This window comes from Panthera uncia, chromosome A2 (assembly GCF_023721935.1).
Source record: "Panthera uncia isolate 11264 chromosome A2, Puncia_PCG_1.0, whole genome shotgun sequence".
Classification (NCBI taxonomy): Eukaryota; Metazoa; Chordata; class Mammalia; order Carnivora; family Felidae; genus Panthera; species Panthera uncia.
The window spans coordinates 114,769,862-114,790,103 of record NC_064816.1 but is presented as its reverse complement, the minus strand read 5'-3'; the positions used below and the strand labels follow the sequence as shown (position 1 = coordinate 114,790,103).

Below are 20,242 nucleotides of genomic sequence, written 5' to 3'. Positions count from 1 at the left end.
TCCGATTAATGCTTTTTTTTTTTTTTTTTTTTTTAAGATTTTTAAGTTCTCTTTAAAAATGCAAATCAATTTAGTTGCTGTTGGGGGAACAAATTATTGTTATATAGTCAGATACAAAGGTATGGCGAGATTCTGGAAAACTAAAGGGGTACATTCAAGAACATCTTAAGCAATTCAATTTCTGGCTGGTGAGAAGTACTGTCATTTACTTCCTGTGTGCCTAAAAATATATTTGATTCATTAACTCAACTATATTAATTTTCCCAGGAACTTTGGCAGCAGTTTGCCCATTAACAGATGCACAAGTCAAATTCCATAACTGAAATTATAAAGAGTATAGATATCTAGTTTTCACTATAAAGAGTATCTTGCTTTGGTTAAGAGTACCAGAGAGAAATGAATTGACATACTTTTCACACTTGACTCTAAATGTGTGACTAATGAAACACTAATTCCTGCTCACAAGGATGGAAAAAAACTCCAGGGGTCTCTGGGTGGCTCAGTCAGTTGAGTGTCCAACTCTTGGTTTTGGCTCAGGTCACGATTTCGCTCACAGTTCATGGGACCAAGCTCCACATCGGGTTCTGTGCTGACCCCTGCTTGGGATGTTCTGTCTCTCTCTGCCCCTCCCCACTGCTCTCTGTCAAAGTAAATAAACATTAAAAATATAATAAAAATAGCAAAGAATTCCAGATTCTCTGAAGATGTCACCAGCCAAGACCTTTGCAGCATCACTTTAGAAACACTATCTAATTTTCATAATTACCAGCTCAAGTGTTTTATCAATTCCTCTAAATTCTGATAGGACAGGGATGGGTCATATGATCTAATGGGGACTGAGGAGAGACACAAAAGTAATCTCTCTGGTTATTTTTATAAACAATATGGAAAGGAAAGCATGTTTCTGAGGTTAAAAGTAGAACACGATGTCTTATCACACTAAATGGAGACTCCTTTCCATAAAAAAGAAAAACCACAAAACAAAAGTCTCTAAGGAAGAGTTTTACTTCCAGTTTTGGGGAAACACACAAATGAAATACTGTTTGGAATGCTGGGAGGTTGGGGCAGAGTGTATTCAAATGAAGAGTTCAAAGTCACTTTGTTCCCTACTGATAATGCTTACAGAAAACTGGAGATATTATCACACTGTAAAAGAATAAATCCCCAAAACACCTCATTCTTTCTCTTCCTTCCAGATACGAAGTCTTTTAGCAAAGGACTTGTCATTCAGGTGTAAAACAGACACAGAAAGTGAAAAAAAGCACAAGACCTAAGGGAGAAATAATTGAGAGCTGTAAAGGAAAAATAAATTTTGGATTTGCCCTAAAATGTGCTTACCAATCCTCTACAAACACCACAAGTCCTATTCTAATAACAGAAAGAAAAGAAAGGCAGTGTGAAAAATGACCATTTTAAGGATAGGTCTTTTCTCTTTCCAATAACTTGTCCTGGTTATTATTCACTACACCTCTTCACCATCACTGGTTTACTTAGGATCTTCCCAAACCCTTCCCAATACTAACTAGTCTGCTTTCAGAATTCATTTTATTACTGAATTGAAGTGACTGAAGACATAGACATTGTATTTCTCTTATTATCTCCCACTATGCTAACAAGAAAACGACACGGAAAGCACTTTATCCACAGAGAAATAATGCTCAGGTCTTTTCCTGGCAAAAAACCTGAAATCCTCTCAGTGAAATTCACAGTGACATTGAGTAAAAAATTATGAGATGCCAGATTTTCACTTTGTTAAAAAATGCTTTGTAACTTTAAAAGTTTAAGCTGCATTTTTGGAGAGTGTTTGCAAAAACACTACGTCAACAGTAACCCAACTACATCAATTTCTCTAGGTATCTGTATTTCCCTTTTTCACAAAATCTTGTTCAAAAATCAAACATTACTTTGAGATATATATTCTTAAAGGGTCAAATCATAAAACCACCTACAAGTGAATCATCACTATTTTTCTTCCTGTTTTGAGTGACACACATGCACACACACACGCTCTGGGGATAAGCTATTCAAGAAATAAAATGAGTATAATCCATGGCATGTAAAACGTCCCCATCCATGGCTCTCTGCTCTAAGTTGCATGGTGGATTCAATATTTTTTTTTATTTTTATCTTCCTAAAAAAAAAAAAACAAAAAAAACCCAACAACAAACCACCACCACCACCACAAATAAAAAGGAAAAAACCACTGGCAATACAAATCATATTCCAGTTTCTACGTGCAAATTGTAGGTCTCAAATACTAAATATATATGCACAGGTGTAGGGTTTTCTCTAATCAAATATATACCACAATACATAAGCAAGCCCTTTTCTAATCTAATCAAGAGACTGAATCTCTCCAAATAATACTGACTTCACTCAAAAAGTTCTTGAAATTCCTCATCTGGAACTGCCTTCAAGAACTGCTGAGCACCTGGGTGGCTCAGTCGGTTGAGCTGACTTCAGCTAAGGTCATGATCTCAAGGCTCGTGAATTCGAGCCCTCCGTCGGGCTCTGGGCTGATAGCTCAGAGCCTGGAGTCTGCTTGTTCTTCTGTGTCTCCCTCTCTCTCTACCCCTAACCCAGTCGCATTCTGTCTCTCTCTCAAAAATAAGCAAACATTAAAAAAAAAAAAATAACTGCTAAGATAAGAACACTTAAGATAAACATGTCTCAATTTACATCCACAACATTATTGGTATTTAGGCTAACCATTCTATTTCAGAATCATTTAAAAATGAAGAACAATTTCAAAAGGTAATGATCTGTCAGATTTCTTAAATTATTTTTTGACGTTTATTTATTTTTGAGATGGAGACTGACAGATCATGAGCGGGGGAGGGGCAGAGAGAGGGAGACACAGAATCCAAAACAGGTTTCAGGCTCCAAGCTGTCATCACAGAGCCTGATGTGGGGCTCAAACTCACAGACCACACGATCATGACTGAGTGGAAGTCGGACACTTAACTGAGCCACTCAGGCACCCCAGAAAGATTATTTTTTAAAATGACATTCTCTGAAGATTATTCTAAAAGTCAAACTCTGAAACATAATGATCATCACAGAAATAAGTTAATGTTCTAAGATTTATATGTTCTTAAAGGGGAAAACAATTGGGTTTTATAAATTCTAATAAATAAGTATCTTGTTATAGTATTAAATCTCTGACTTATCATGTATTACCTGCTAAGCAACTAAAATACCAGCAAATTCCCTGAAAACTTTTAGGGACTATACACCATGGGGTAGTCTTAAAAGGTCCCCAAATCCTTTGATACTTCCTCTCTGCAAGAAGTGGAACTTAATTCCCTTCTCCTTGAGTGTTGACTGTACCAAGTGACTTGTCTTTAATGAATAAGACAAAGTAGAAGCACCAACATACAACTTCGCTGGCTAGGTCACCAAGTGCACTGGGACCTCCTCCTTGTTCTCTCTTGGATAGCTCACTCCAAGGGAAACGGACTGCCATGTTGTGAAAACATTCAAGCAGCCACTGAGGAGGCCACACAGCAAGAAACTGAAGGACATCCTGCCAAAAGTCATTTGCATGAGCCACCCTGACAGATCCTCTGGTTCGAATCAAGCCTTTAAGCTGACTGCAGCCCTTACCAACATCCTAACTGCAACTGACCAGGAGACCCTGAGCCAGAACCACGTAGCTAAGCTGCTACCAAATCCCTAACCACTAAGTTTTGGGATCACTTGTTACACAGCAAGAGATAACGAATAGAAATGGAAAGAATAAACTACCTTATAAAGTTCCTTCTCATCCTTTTCGGTCTTCAATTGACATTCCAGTTGTTCTCTTTCATACTGTGTCTTCCTGAGTTTATCCTTTAAACTGAGTTAAAGTAACATTAATACAGACCCAAAAAAAACCTTCTTTAAAACATTTTTGGAACATAAAGTTATTTTTTAAAACCATCAGAAATACCTGTCTAATTCAGTTTCTTTTTCGATCGCTTTATGTGTCACTGACACAATATCTTCCTCAAGCTGGAGAGCTTTGGACGTAGCATCATTGTATCTCTTCTTAAACTCTTCATTTTCCGTTCTTAAACTTTGTGATACTTCAACAAGACCCTTAGAAACAACAAGGAGTATTTTGGGAAACGTAATTTCTATGACAAATTTGCAAATCTTTAAGAAATCTGTGTATTCTTAAATTGTTAATCCCACATTTGTCCCCTCTAAAGTTTATAAACTAGATTAAAAACTAAACCTGAAACTGAAATATACATTCAACTTTTTATACACCAAATGAAACAATTATTAATTTCCTTTCCAGACTTCTCAACCACCAATTGTTGATTTCACAAACTTCTCCACCAGAGGGCAGGCAACAAAAAATGAGAGAAAACATTTTAAACTGGTCACTTTCATTTTTGACATCCTGTTTTTCAATGCTACTCCAGTGACAAATCAGGTTTCAAATGATACTACCAAGGTTAACAACTTATTACAGCACAGATCGCTAAGTGCCACTGATAATTATACCAAAGCACTAAGTTAAGATACATGTCTAAAGCAAGGTTCCTAATGATCCTGCCACTGTGGCTCAGAGGCTTGAACAAATACTCAAAGAAACTGAAATACAAAAGTAGTAAATGCAATTTAAAAAAAAAAAAAAATTACTTCTATTTAAAATAGAATATTCCACTTTGGACAAATAATTTAAAAGTTTAAAAAAATTTTAACACATCAAGACATTTAACTTATAAGAACTTGGTCAAGCTCCTCGCTAAGCCCAATTTATGTCTGTAAAATGAAGATAATAAAGCCTTTTCTCCCTCACTCTATAAAATCATGAGAATCAAATGTATCAGTGCATATGAAAGTACTGTTATGGAAAACTACACCTCAAAGAACTGATAAATTAAAACAAACTGGTTTTGTTAAAAAATACTTTTAAAACTTTCCACATATAAAAGTACCACCCATCTAGGCAACAGCAGAAGCTAAAAGCACCAGTCTTACAATTTAAATGTAACAAATGTTATACAGTATTTACAAACAACTTTTTCATAAAGTCAGCCAAATTTTTTTACTTATAAGGGAAATACCACTTTAAATATATCACTAAAATATAAAAATTGCTCCAGCCCCATACTGGGTGTAGAGATTACTTAAGAATATGAAAATTGCTATGTTGCATCTTCATTAAAAAGCTCATCACAATAATGGTCAGATACACTCTCTTGGTTTTATTTTTGCTCAAAGCAAATGTTTGTTTACTGAATCTGCAACATTAACTAAAGACTGTCATACAAAAAAAACTAAACGCTTGTCTGATTCCAATGACCACAGAAAGCAAATAATATTTATTCCCTCTGCTGTAAACTGCTGTCAATATCCAAGGATTCTTGCAAAATCTGACACATTTTTCATTTATTTGTCTTGCTCATTTATAAAGATAGCCAGAGAGGTTTCTAATAGCTGTGTTTTGTTTTCTTTTTTTTAATTTTGTATTGCTGGTTTTACCAAATGCTCTTTTTGCACAGTAAATAGCTTACAGATTTAATCTAGGTATTTCTTCCTGAAACAAGGATTAGATTGCCTAGAAGCAAAAACTAGTTTCTGAATCTGTAACTAATAAAGTTCTATATCAGGTAAACAGCATTCTAAAAAATGTATGGGCCAAGAATCAGAAGATTCATAAGCAACTAAATGCAAAATATTAACTAACTGCTTTACCTATGAGCTAAGTTAACTCTACAGTGAGTCACAAATTAATTCTAATGTAACTTGAAGAGTCTTAGCGTCTTTCTCCAGTACCCATTAAAGCACCTAATAGCTTCTCAGCATCCATACGGATTTTCTAATGGCATGAAAATGCTTGAGATTCTTTTTCAGGCCTCTAGTTCCCATGTCTGAGTGAAGCACATAGCATCTCAATATGGCTAGGTCCTTCTTAGCATGAAAATGACATTAAAGTCTGTGGTAGTACACACAAACTAAAACTCCTGCTTTCTTTCAAAAACCAACTTTTTAAAAAAGAATTTAGAACACAATCTTTGAAAAGCACTTGAAATTTAAGATAAATATTCAGTCAATATTTGCAAATCATGCCCCAAAACATAATTCTAATATTAAAGTAAAACTTAAACAGATTAAGTCTGCTACACTGTGTACCAAGATAAGAACAATTACAACAATGGAGGCAAAAGGAGATTAAGGGATTTGGACATTTCAAATTCATGTAGCCGACTTCATCCCCTCCTCTGAGATTAAAGAATCTCTGCTACCACGAACCACTATTAGCAATTCCTTCAAGTCAACTCTCAAATATGAATCAGATAAAAATAAATAAATAAGCCAGCCACTTAGGTGGCTAAGCACACACTAAAAAAATCTGAAGCAACAGAACATACTTATTCTCATGTTTAAAGAAACACCAAATTCTGATTACAAATGAATACAATCTGAAAGAAAACAGATATAATATTAGGACAACTGGGGTGCCTGGGTAGCTCAGTGGGTTGAGCAACCGACTCTTAATTTTGGCTCGGGTCATGATCTCACCATCATGGGATCGAGTCCAACATAAGGCTGCAGACTGAGCTTGGGGTCTGCTTGGGATTCTCGCTCCCTGCCTCTCTTCCCCCCTCAAAATAAATAAATATTACCCTGGACAACTGTTTCGAAAAAGTATTCTGGATTCAAATGTATACAGCGGTAAAATTTAGTAAATTAGTACCTGAATGCTCTAAACAGCAAATTATTGGCAAATGGATTATGTTATTGGGGACCTTGGGTGGCTCAGTTGGTTAAGCATCTGACTTCAGCTCAGGTGTTGATCTCAAGGTTCATGAGTTTGAGCCCCACATCAGGCTCTGCAAGGACAGCAGGCAGCCTGCTTTGGATTCTCTTTTCTCTTTCTCGCCCTTCCCCCACTTATGCTCTCTCTCTCAAAAATAAACATTTTAAAGGATTATGTTTTTTATGGAAATTGTTAGATTTTAAAATGAACCTTACTCATCTGACTTAATCTGGCTTTTCTCACTCTGCTTCCTGAAATCAACTAAAACACTGAGCTATATACAGTTATCTACATAGAATATAAGTGCATCTTCTCTGGTTTCTAGAAACATACCAAAGATATAATTAACAATGTTCAATAACATCTTCACGGCATTAAAATGACAGGATAAAAGGCAAAATAAATAATAATTAGGCAATTCCTCTTTCATTAACACTGCCCCCATAAATACAACCTGTTCAGGTTACAGTTGGGTTATTTGTTTTTGTAAACTAATCTGAAATAAGTTATTTTAGCATGTTTATTTCAGTTTATTTTTTATTTTTGTTTTAGAGAGAGTGCTAGCAGGGGAGAAGGGCAGAGGAGAGAGAGAATCTTAAGCAGGCTCCATGCTAAGCTCAGAGCCCAACAGAGGGCTCAATCCCATGACCCTGGGATCATGACCTGAGCCAAAATCAAGAGTCAATGCCCAACCGACTGAGCCACCTAGGGCACGTGCCCTTCAGTTTATTTTAGATCTCTGAATTAAAATATCTTTAAAAGTTAAAAATTCATATAATCTCTTCAGTAACAAATTTATCTTGAGAAAAACTTATACTTTATTTGAGCAGCAACAACAAATTCACTTAAAAAAATCTGCATCAAGAATAACTATTCTTCTTTTCCAAGAAAACTACTTCTGTCGAAAATCTGCTAAGAGCAAATACACTTATATTCTACCTTTATAATACCAGATTCAAAGGATTAAATCTTTTGGTTAGAGCTAAAAGGGAAGCTAGCCTACAAATAAATGTATTGTTTAAGTTATTTCCTGAACACGTATACATTCCACAGACAATTTTTAATTTTTTTAACATTTTATTTTATTTTTTGAGAGCTCAAAATTTTTTGAGCAGGGGAGCGGCAGAGAGAGAGGGACACACAGAATCTGAAGCAGGCCCCAGGCTCTGAGCTGTCAGCACAGAGCCCAATGCGGGGCTTAAACCCACAAACGCAAGATCATAACCTAAGCCGAACTCAGACACTCAACTGACTGAGCCAACCGGGCACCCCATCCACAGACAAATAATTTTTAAATTAGATTTCATGTGTATTTATTAATAAGGGAATATGAAAAAAAAATAGGACAGTATAATTTTACTTACACTGTCTTTTAATGAAACTGAATGATTTCTGTGTATTCCATTATAATGCTTGTTACACATGGATATGTAACATATTTACACACAGATCAACGGAACAGAATCAAGAAAAGAGAAATAAACCAATGCATATATGGTCAATTAATTCACGGAAAAGGAGCCAAGAATATACAACAGGGAAAAAACAATCTCTTCTCTAAATGGTGTTGGGAAAAGTGGACAGTTACATGCTAAAGAATGAAACTGAACTACTACCTTACACCACATACAACAAATCAACTCAAAGACTTAAGACCTGAAACCATGAAACTCCGAGAAAGAAGCTCCTTGACACTGGTCTTAGAATTTTATGAATTTGACACCAAAAGTGAAAAATAAAGAAGTGGACTACAGCAAACTAAAAGGCTTCTGCACAACAAATCAAATTATCAAAATGAAAGCGACTCCCAGGGCACCTGGGTGGCTTAGTCGGTTGAGCGTCCAACTCCGGCTCAGGTCGTGATCTCGCGGTCTGTGAGTTCGAGCCCCACGTCGGGCTCTGTGCTGACAGCTCAGAGCCTGGAGCCTGTTTCGGATTCTGTGTCTCCCTCTCTCTCTGACCCTCCCCCGTTCATGCTGTCTCAAAAATAAACAAACATTAAAAAAAAAATTAAAAAAAATAAATAAATAAGAAGTGACTTCCAAAATGGGAGAAAATATTTGCAAATCAACCATGTGGTAAGGGGTTACTATCCACAATTATTTTAAAAATCATACCAAAAAATACACTGAAGTACATCTTATTATTATCAACATTCAAGTTAAGAATATATTTTATGGTGGGGTGCCTGGGTGACTCAGTCAATTAAGTGTTCGACTTCAGCTCAGGTCATGATCTCACAGTTCATGGGTTCGAGCCCCGCATGGCTCTGTGCTGACAGTTCAGGGCCTAGAGCCTGCTTCAGATTCTGTGTCTTCCTCTCTCTCTTTCAAAAATAAACATTAAAAAAAAAAAAATGTATCTTATTAAAAAAACTCAATTCATAGTTTAGGCTCCAAAAGAAAACTACAAAACTTAAAGCCATAGTTTGTTTTAGTCCTATTTGAAAAACAAGACTCGTTATTATCATTTGGTTTCCTGAGTCTCAGTTTTTAATCTTCTAATTTTCAAATACACAATGAATATACCTACAAACTATTCATTTTTTTAATTTTTTAAAATGTTTTTTCATTTATTTGTGAGAGAAAGAGCACATACATGCGTAAGCAGGGGAGGGGCCGAGAAAGAAAGAGAGACTCTGAGGCAGACTCCAGGCTCTGAGCTTTCAGCACAGAGCCCGACACAGGGCTTGAACTTGTGAACCACCAGATCATGACCTCAGCCAAAGTCGGCTGCTTAACTGACTGAGCCACCCAGGCGTCCCAAAACTGCTCATTTTTATGTAAGTCTAAAAAATGTAAAGTTAGGGCAAAAAAAGACTAATCAATACGATGGAATATTACTTGACAATAAAATGAAATAAAGTACTGATAATTATTATACTATGGATGGGCCTTGAAAACATTATGCTAAGTGAAAGAAACCAGTCACAAAAGGCCACACATGATTCCATTTGTATGCAATGCCCAAAATACACAAATCCACAGAAAAAGAAATTTAGTTTAGTGGTTGCCTGGGACTGAGGGGAAAGGAAATAGAGAATGACCACCAACAGGTACAGGTTTCTTCTGGGGTGATGAAAGTGTGCTAAAATTAGGTTATGGAAATGACTGCATAATTCTATACATGTAATAAAAACCACTGAACTGCCTATTATAAAGTGTTGGACTTTATGGTATGCCAGTTATAAATCACATTTCAATAAAGCTGTTTTTAAAAAAAGATCAATTAGATAAGCTCAAATCTTTAGTCCTTTCAGGCAAAAGTATAGACCGTCATTAAGAGTACTAGAAGGAGCCACACAGCCTGCCTCTACCACTTTACAAACTGTTCAATCTTAGGCAGGTTAAGTAACACCTCTGTGCTATCTTTGTAAAGTTCCTATGTAACAATGCCCACCTTATAGGATTAAATGAGTTAACATAAGTAAACACTCGGAACTGCACCTGGCTTGCATTAAGTATAATGACTTATTTTTATTAATTAGCCTATTATAGGAGAGAAAAATCTACACTTAGAGGTGAATTAGAAATGAATGTAAAAATTATCCTTAATTATGAAAATAATTACTTTTTAAATCTAGGGTACCCATGAATGACAGAACATATACAGATCACATTAAAATACAGGTGAAATATAATATGTATTTTATAATTATTTATAGATGTTAGTTGGTTTCAGTTTTAATCTACTTTGTAATCCTAATTTATTCCTTTAAGCAGCCAATTACACAAAATAATCTAAAACATAATTAAACATAACATTTAAGCCAATCTGTTTTTGATAACCTTAACACATCCAATTCTTTTAATTTACAAAATAGGAGTGTTTCTATTGGCATTTTACAATGAAAAAAGTCAATATTTATAAAAGATGAAAGTTTTTACTTTATAAACATTTAACTCAGTATTTGTCAGGTATTGAATGGCTAACAAGCTAATCTTATTTTATAAAACAAGGAAAACAATTTTTTCTATCATGAAGAAACTGAAGGGTACTACAGATCATTCTGTTCCATACTGTCCATTCTAAAATTTTAAGTGAAATTGTAGATGATACATCATAACAGCCCTTCAGATACTCAGCAGTACATACACCCAGGATCTCAAAGAGAAAACATTTAGAAGACAATTCTTAACAAGCATCAAGATTGTTTTTTAGAATTCACACCACAAGAGATTTAAAACAGGTGCCAAGAAATGTCATGGATTTTATAAGCCACCCAACTAAGGCAAGCGACTTCTAGCTGCCCAGCAGGCCTGCCTGATTAGAGGAAGACTGATTCCGGAGGTGAAAAAAAAAAAAAATTCATTAAAAAGCCCCGTGATTAGAAAAGAAAAGGAACTATTTTTCCCTGCAAGCCCATTATTTCATCCCCAGAAATAAACAGGCAATTGCCAACATATGACTAAGAAATTTTTTTCAACATTATATAAGTATCATTTCTAGAATCTGAGGAAAATGGCATGGATTTCATATTTAGATTTTATTCACATTTTGGTTCTTTCTCTAGATCATCATTATGAAAACTAGTAAAATAATAGCTACATGTAGTGAGAATCTATTTATGTAACAAACACTGTTCTAGGTCCTTTTTTTAATTACCATTTTCATAGTATAGAATACCATTAAAAAAAAAAATATCACTTCTATCTGTTTCATCTTCCCAGAGTACAATACCAACACAAGAATAGTAGCAGGGAAGAAGTCCCCTCCAAGATTAGTGTCTGTCATCAAGACTTATGAGCTGCCATAAAAACTTCTGAAGACCTCTTCTGGATACAAGAGCCACAATCTCCTACAAATTTTATTTTGCTTCATTAATCCCCCGCCCTCAATCTACCACTTTCTCAATCTAAGTATGTCAGAATAAGCTCTCTTATAATAGTCTTATCTGTAGCGCTTAACCCTCGTCATGTGGACAGCATTAACTCTCAGCTAATACTCCACTGAACCAGAGGCACGACCTGATGCACATGAGTAATCTCACACAATTGAAAGCCTACCATTCCACCATTCCTATTCTTCCAATCATCCATTCTTCCCTTGGATTTCAAGTTGATCAGATTTGAAACCTCAAAGGCCACATTTCAGGGCATTTTTGATCTTATGGGCCAAGTACATGCTGTGATGGGCCATTTTCATGAATATCATCTTCTATCTCACTTCCACCCCTCTAATTTGTTGTAATTGAGTGAAAGAAAAAAAGATTGGCATTCCACTTTGGAAAACCGACAAACCCAGGCACAAACGAAATAAACATGTAAAGAATAGAGAGAAAAGAATAAGAACTATACAAAACATCCAGGGAGTTAAAATAACTGAATACATAATTGAGCTGAAATGTCCTAACAATCAAGGTAGGCACATTTGGTATTTTATCGTATTTTAATTCGGTATACCTGCTTTTACTGCAAGATACTAATAGTAAAATTAGGGGAATAACTGCTTATTTTAAACTAAAAAGGCAAATGGTAATAACAGAGACATTACAGATGTCTAAAGGAAGAGTTAGAATTGTACACATTGTTTGATAGGTCACCCTCTAACTCAAAAGAACACTCTTCAAACAACTACAAGTCAAGAGAAAGTTTTTCAGAATTTAAGCCCTATTTCTGTATCATCTCTGTTCAGGTGTGCAATTTACAACTACTCTACTGGAGTATAAAAATTATTGAAAATCATTGTACCGGTGGTTCAAGTAATAATTAACTGCTCTAGGCCTTGTTGGACAAGAGAATGGAACACATCCCATCTTTAGGGTCAATCATGTCAAAAGACATAAGAATATCCAACCAGTTGTGAGATTGTGATATGTATCATCGCAGTCTGTGTTTGAAAAACTAACCAATTACTTTTCTTATGAAAATAACAGGTCAATGACCAGATGATTGCTTTTTATTTTCAACTATTAAGTTACATCATTTTTTTTAATGTTTATTTTGAGAGACAGAAAGACAAAGAGTGAGCAGAGAGGGGAGAGAGAGAATTCCAAGCAGGCTCCACACTGTCAGCACAGAGCCCGATGTGAGGCTCGAACTCACGAACCTTGAGATCGTGACCTGAGCTGAAATCAAGAGTCGAATGCTCAGCTGAGCACAACTGAGTCACCCTAAATTAAATCCATTTGCATCTCTAATGAAACTACACTGTTTTATACTTATACTTCTTTTTCTTACCTCAAGATATTGTGCCAATTTTAATTATGTGGTTTTTTTTTTTTTTAGGATAATTTATAGCATTGCTCACATCAAAGATTTCAAAATTTTGCCGAATACTACATTTTATTTCATTGAATTCCACTTTTTGGAAAAGTAACTTTAACTATTTTGTTCTATTCTCCCCTTAATCAGCATTTATCACTCCTAATTATATTTCCAACCACCCTCCCCCACCAAATACTGATCAATTATTTTACAATTAGATATAAATCATATAGAAACAGTTGTCAGTTGGGGCACCTGGGTGGCTCAGTTGGTTAAGCATCCAACTCTTGATCTCAGTTCAGGTTGCAACCCCGTGCAGGTGGGACTGAACCCCACGTCAAGCTCTACACTGAGCCTGGGGATTCTCTCTCCCCCTCTCCCTACTCACATGCTCTCTTTCTCTGTCAAAATAAACATTAAAAAAAAAAACAAAAAACACAGTGGGGTGCCTGGGTCGCTCAGTCGGTAACCAACTGCAGCTCAGGTCATGATCTCAAGTTCCTGAGTTTGAGCCCCACATGGGCACTCTGTGCTGACAGCTCAGATCCCGGAGCCTGCTTCAGATTCTGTGTTTCCCTCTCTCTCTCTGTCCCTTCCCTGCTTGTGTGCTCTCTCAGAAATAATAAATGAATAAACTTAAAAAACAAAAAAACAGTTGTCAGGAACCACCTCATCAAGTCTGGTACCAAAAAAAGCTAACAGTATTTTAAACATTTATAACATAAAAGAAGCTGTGGAAGAAAACTGACAGGAACAGACCTATTCTCCTCTAAGTATATATCTAAATGCTGGGTTGTTTTTTTTTTTTTTTAAACAGGTAGTTTTTATTCACTTTAACTGGTTTAAGTTCTTGAAAAAGTGGAGTTTCAAGCAATACACTATCAACTCCAAACGGTGACATAAAACACAACTAACCTTATGCTCTGCTTGCAGCTGGTCACATCTCTCTTTCTCATGGTTAAGCTCTCTTTCCATTCTTCCAACTTGTTCTCGAAGCTGTGTTGTATCTTTTTCCAGGACAGCAATTAACTTTAATAGTTCTTCTTTTTCTTTCATGGTTTTCTCAATTTTCAACTATAAAACAAAAAACTCACATTGATTTTTTATAATCCTAAAATGTGATTAGTTTTCCATCTCAAAAAAATAGTAAAGAAATGCACAAAAAGAACTTTTACATACGATTTACTTCATGAATCATACATGTAAAATAAAAACTCAAATCAAATTTAAACCTTCTTTGGGCAAAAAAGGAAACATTAAAAGGTATAAAATCAATAAACTTTATTATGAAGTTGCCTGCTAATCAATTTTCAAATTAGTACCAAAAATAGGGCATATTAAGTTTTCCAAGTGACTTGGGGCGCCTGGGTGGCGCAGTCGGTTAAAGCATCCGACTTCAGCCAGGTCACGATCTCACGGTCCGTGAGTTCGAGCCCCGCGTCGGGCTCTGGGCTGATGGCTCGGAGCCTGGAGCCTGTTTCCGATTCTGTGTCTCCCTCTCTCTCTGTCCCTCCCCCGTTCATGCTCTGTCTCTATCTGTCCCAAAAATAAAATAAACGTTGAAAAAAAAATTAAAAAAAAAAAAAAAAGTTTTCCAAGTGACTTAATTCTGGGTTTTTCTTGAGTATTTATCAAGAAGAAAATGTATACCACTTTTTTTTATTTAAATTCAAGTTAGTTAACATACAGTACAGTCTTAGCTTTAGTAGAACCCAGTGATTCATCTCTTATATATGACACACAGTGCTCATCCCCCAAAAGGTGCCCTCCTTAATGTCCATCACCCATTTAACCCACCCACCCCCCTAACCAGCAACCCTCAGTTTGTTCTCTGTATTTAAGTGTCTCTTTATGGTTTACCTCCCTCTGTTTTTATCTTATTTTTCCTTCCCTTCCTCTATGTTCATCTGTTGAGTTTCTCAAATTCTACATGAGTGAAATCATATATATTTCATAACTCTTCTTAAATGTAAAGCTAGGAGAGATCTTTGAATGTACTAAGAACTCCCTTGTGTGTTATAGAAGACCATCACCTATGGCATTACTCTTAAAACTTTTGGTACTAAGGAATAGCAGCTGCTCTATTTAGCTAAATTAAAACAAACTTTAAAAAACTGCAAATTTTAGGACAAAAATGCAGATTGTAACAATAAATTACATAATTGATTTTGGGGGGCACACTAACAGTAACTCAATTCAGCAAAACCTCCAATATTCTAAAATTACTAATTAAAGGACCTAAAATAGTAGTAAATAAAATAGTTAACTTTTCTCTTACAACAGTCTTTGATTCAAATGGGAATAATGAAGACTCAGAGGGAAAATTTTGCAAAGGAGGCATCATACATTTAGCTAAAATAAAGTTTTCTCCTGGTACACTAAATTGTTTCTCCAGGGTCACGGAATCAAACTGATTAAACTCTAAAATGGGTCTTGTGAAAGTTGGAAGAGCAGCAAATTTTTAGAATGACCCTTCTACCTCTTCCATCAGACCAAATGAAAATAAGAGCAATCAAATGCCCTCAAAAAAGAAAAGTTTATTTATTCACTAAACTTCCTTTATACCTTATATTCTGAAAACCAATTTTTGGCTCTAAATTTTCTGGCAGCTTAAAAGTGAAAACATATCTTGACATGGTGCAACAGAAACATTATGAAAGAACCAATTTTCCCAGTGATACATTTAACTGGCATATACTTTTTGAAGAGTTTACTGAATGTTAAATAGAAATTTTAAAAAGGAATTCAAATTAGATAAAAATGTATACAAGTCTAATTCCTGCCTCCAATTATGTATCTGAAATCTTCCAAGCACACAAAATAGTGAAAATTTTATAACTGACACCCATCACCTAAATTCACTGATTATTAATATTTCACCATGTTTAACTCCATCTCCCTTTATCACTTGCTTATGTTTTTGTTTTTTGTTACAACCATTTGAAATTGCAGACATTTCACCCCTAAGTACTCAGAGCAAGCATCTCCTAAAGACAGTCTCCTTTTCAACTACCACTATCATAAATAAGAAAATTAATAATTTTATAACATCCAATAGATAGATATTTTGGGAATAATGGAAGATACATAACTATGACCTATTTTTTAAAAAAATCGAAAATTCAATCAAGGTTCACCTGTTAAATTAACACAAGACATAACCCTTCAATGTCAACAGTGCCACAAATAATATCTCATATATTTGTACTATTTTTGTGTAGTTTTAGATAAAACCATTAAAGATTTTGATGAATGTGGAAATTTAAAATATTTATCAAAAAAATTGGGTCAGATATAAAAATATTTTATCTCAGCATTTAAGAGACATAAATTTCAATTTTCTTTATCAAGTACCCCTTATGAGTAGGAAGAAGTGGAATAAATTGTGCAACATCCCAATTAACTTAGAGAAGGAACATAAGAGAGACACCGATGCCTGAATGTCTGTTTTTCTGCTGGACATCCTGAAATCAGGGTGGTCTAACAAGTATTCAAAAAGCTGCAATATAAACACTAACTGCATTCTTTTTAAGAGCTGGGCTTGTTTCAGCATCTTTGACTAGCATTCAAATATCAGGCTAAAAACCTTGATCATCAGGCGGCTGTCACCACAAAATGTTTCAGTCACCCTATAAAAGTTACATTTCTTTATTTAAGATAAGAAAGGAATTTCTGGAAGGGAAAGGGAAGATATGAAGAATTCACAATAAAAAATGGTTCCTCCAGTTTGACTCTCTAATGAAAGTATTGTATCTATGACCTGTTGTGTTTTTTCTCTAGCCTCAATTTTTGAAGATAAGGATATAAAATCAATAAAATAAAATCAAAGTTATAAAATATTTACATATAAAAAATATCCATCTGGGGCACTCGGGTGGCTCAGTTGGTTAAGCGACTGACTCTTGGTTTCAGTTCAGCTCATGATCTCACCATTTGTGGGTTCAAGCCCCATGTCAGACTCTGCGCTGACAGTTCAGAGCCTGCTTCAGATTCTCTTTCTTCCCCCTCCCTCATGTGGTCTTTCTCTCTCTCTCAAAATAAACAAACTTTAAAAATCCACCTGACTATAAAGAAAAAGCAATGACCTGCTGGATGAAACATGAATGTAAATTAACCAAAAATACATAGCGAACCAACTAAATAAGCCGTTTTTCAGAAATTCAAATGTAACATTCTAGTTTCTTAGATTTTAAAGATACTGAAAAATATCTTAAAATAAGAATGTTGTTCTATTTTCTCCTTCAATAATTACTAAAATTTAAGACGTAAGACATTAGACCATCTGCACAGTAAATTTCTATTAGAGCCAATGCGATGACTCCCAAATAGTCAATTAAAAGAATGTAAGAAGGCTTTCACCTTCTCTCTTTAAATTATGGTTAATCCAGGCTATTTACTTGATAAAATGAACACGGAAATCATTCTAAAAATGCTCAACCTAAACTAAGAGACAGGGATATTCCCTGATTCACCCTTCCACAGTGAAATCAATAGCTGACAGGAAGATTTTTAAAGTATTCCAAAAACAACACTCTAAGTTTATTATTTTAGTTAAAAACCATTTGATTTTCAGGTTATTCTTTTAAATTCTTTAAATGCCAACATGAGCCCTGTTCTTAAATTATCTATAAATCACTAGCTCACTGTTGGTACTAACCTCAAGAAGACCAGCTTTTGTGGTCACCACCAACATGTCAGAATTTCCTTCATCTTCCATAGTAAGTAACTCTTCAACTGGAGAAGAAGCCCGAAACTGGAAAGGTGTACTTGCTCCACGAATTTCACCCTTATGGGTAACATAACAGAACTGATAAAATTCTCCATCATCATTTGGAAGGTAATATCCTAAAAGAAAATTAATAAAAAAATTGATTAACTTTCCTATTATGAAATTAACGGGGTTTTTTCCCCCCATTTAACACACCTTGCCATCTCTGCTCATTCCTGACCCTGTTTAGGTTGCGGGTGGGAATGTATCATATAAAGAAATCTTCCCTCAAATTTGACATTCATTCCATGAAAAGAAAGATATTGAACGGAAGGAATGTGCTGTACATGGATTGTATAAAAGAAAGGAAGATGAAGTCCACTTTTGCAGAATAAAAAATAACCTTTGGAATCACACAGCTTTATTCAGCTGTACTACTAGCCATTGTAACTCAACCTCCCTGAGCCCCAGTTTCTTATCTGTAAAACAGCTATGAAGCCATCTACCTCAGAATTACAATCTATAACATATTTACACCATCTAGCCCATTACCTGATGAATATGTTTGATATTTGTTCCTTCTTCCTTCGTCTCAACTGTTACCCCCTTTTAAGATTTGCTGGATTATCCCTGCTCAAAATTAAACTTCACCTCTTCTTCTCCAAAGCTCCCAGTATTTTTTACAGTTAAAATACATACATACCTACCACACTCCATAGTACTTTCAATTACCTTGCTTTATTTCCTATCAAGAACTCAGAAATACTGAGGGCAAATATATAATATTATATAAAAATTCTAGCATCCCCCACAATGACTTTATAAGAAGGAAGCATTCAGTGGTGGTGAAATGACTACACAAAGATCAATACATTCACCTTATCTTGAATATTCATAACTACCCAGAAATTTGTAACCACTACATCTATTCTTTCATAACTTGAAATTTTCAACCTTATTATTATATCTACTTCACTTGATTTCCTTCTTTAAAAAATATTTAACTTTCTTCCTAAGCAAAAAGAGAGAGGATCAGAGAAAATACAAGAAAAGCCTGGGACAACTTGTGGTGCTTGCAAGAAAGAAGTTCCCAAAAAAGAATTCAAAGTGGCAGGAGGTGGAGGGAATGTCAAAAAACACAGGAGCCCACCTGATGGGAGCTCCCAATGGCCAAAGAAAGCTAGAATAATTTGCACAACAAAAATGGATAGTATTCGATTTTATTCCATAGAAAAAAATAAATACCTATGAGCTTATGGGGAAAGAGACAACTACTCAACATAGTAATTCCAACTAGTAAATGTCCAAGGAATGAGCATAGAAAAGCACCATTAGTGAAACACAACAATAAAAATTGTTGCAAGCTAGTGACTCCTGGGTGGCTCAGTTGGTTAAGTGCCAGACTCTTGGTTCCAGCTCATGTCATGGTCTCACGGTTTGTGGGTTCGAGCCCTGCATCCGGCTGTCTCAGCTGACAGCGCAGAGTCTGCTTGAAAATTCTCTCTCTGCCCCTCCCCTGCTTGAACACACTCACTCTCACTCTCTCTCTCTCAAAAACATAAACGCACATGAAAAAAAAATTTTTTTTTAATTGTTATAGGCAAGATCTTACTGACAGATACTAAAATTAGAGGGTGAAAATTTGAGGAAAAACAAGGTATTTCCTTAGTCTCAAACTAACTCCCCCATAGTATTCATTAATTACAAAAGGAAAAATACTAACTTTACAGTAGAGAAACCCAGCAGATACCAAGTGATCAAGATTAACAACACCAGGGCCACCTGGGTGGCTCAGTCAGTTAATCATCCAACTTCAGCTCATGATCTCAAGGCTCGTGAGTTTGAGTCCCGCATCAGGCTGTGTGCTGACAGCTCAGAGCCTGGAGCCTGCTTCAGATTCTGAGTCTCCCTCTCTCTCTCTCTAAAATGAATAAACGTTTTTAAAAAAAAATTTTTTTTTTTTAATTAAAAAAAAGATTAACATCACCAGGAATGAGAGAGGAACATCAAGTACTCCCTGATACAACGCACTGAAGAGTGACTATAAAACAGCACTTGTACGATATTCTTCCTAAAAATGTATACCATTAATCTAATCATGAAAAAACACCACCACACAGAAGTGCCTGGGTGGCTCCGTCAGTTCGTGACCTACTCTTGATTTTAGCTCAGGTCAGGATCTCACGGTTCCTGAGTTCCAGCTCCACATTAGGCTCTGCACTGACAGTGCGGAGCTTACTTGGGATTCTCTCTCTCCCCTCCCCCACTTGTGCACACTATCTCAAAATAAATTTTAAAAAACTTAAAAAATGTGGGGCGCCTGGGTGGCTCAGTCGGTTAAGTGTCCGACTTCGGCTCAGGGCGTGATCTCGCAGTCCGTGAGTTCGAGCCCCACGTCGGGCTCTGTGCTGACAGCTCAGAGCCTGGAGCCTGTTTCAGATTTTGTGTCTCCCTCTCTCTGACCCTCCCCCATTCATGCTCTGTCTGTGTCTCAAAAATAAATAAACGTTTAAAAAAAATTTTTTTTCTTAAAAAAAAAAAAAGTTTTAATAAAATAAAAAATAAGATTGT

The 20,242-nt window shown here is 35.6% G+C and overlaps 1 protein-coding gene across 3 annotated transcripts in view; it reads right to left on the bottom strand.

The window, feature by feature from the left end:
- The window catches only part of TAX1BP1 (Tax1 binding protein 1), a 91,000-nt gene that overhangs the window by 45,956 nt on the left and 24,802 nt on the right, over nucleotides 1-20,242 (bottom strand). For all 3 annotated transcript variants that reach the window (XM_049642927.1, XM_049642928.1, XM_049642929.1), the window contains exons 4-7: nucleotides 17,621-17,808; nucleotides 13,879-14,037; nucleotides 3,932-4,080; nucleotides 3,748-3,838 (exon numbers count right to left, since the gene is read on the bottom strand). In XM_049642927.1, the coding sequence (XP_049498884.1) occupies nucleotides 3,748-3,838; nucleotides 3,932-4,080; nucleotides 13,879-14,037; nucleotides 17,621-17,808 (587 nt within the window). The remainder of the gene's footprint in view (nucleotides 1-3,747; nucleotides 3,839-3,931; nucleotides 4,081-13,878; nucleotides 14,038-17,620; nucleotides 17,809-20,242) is intronic.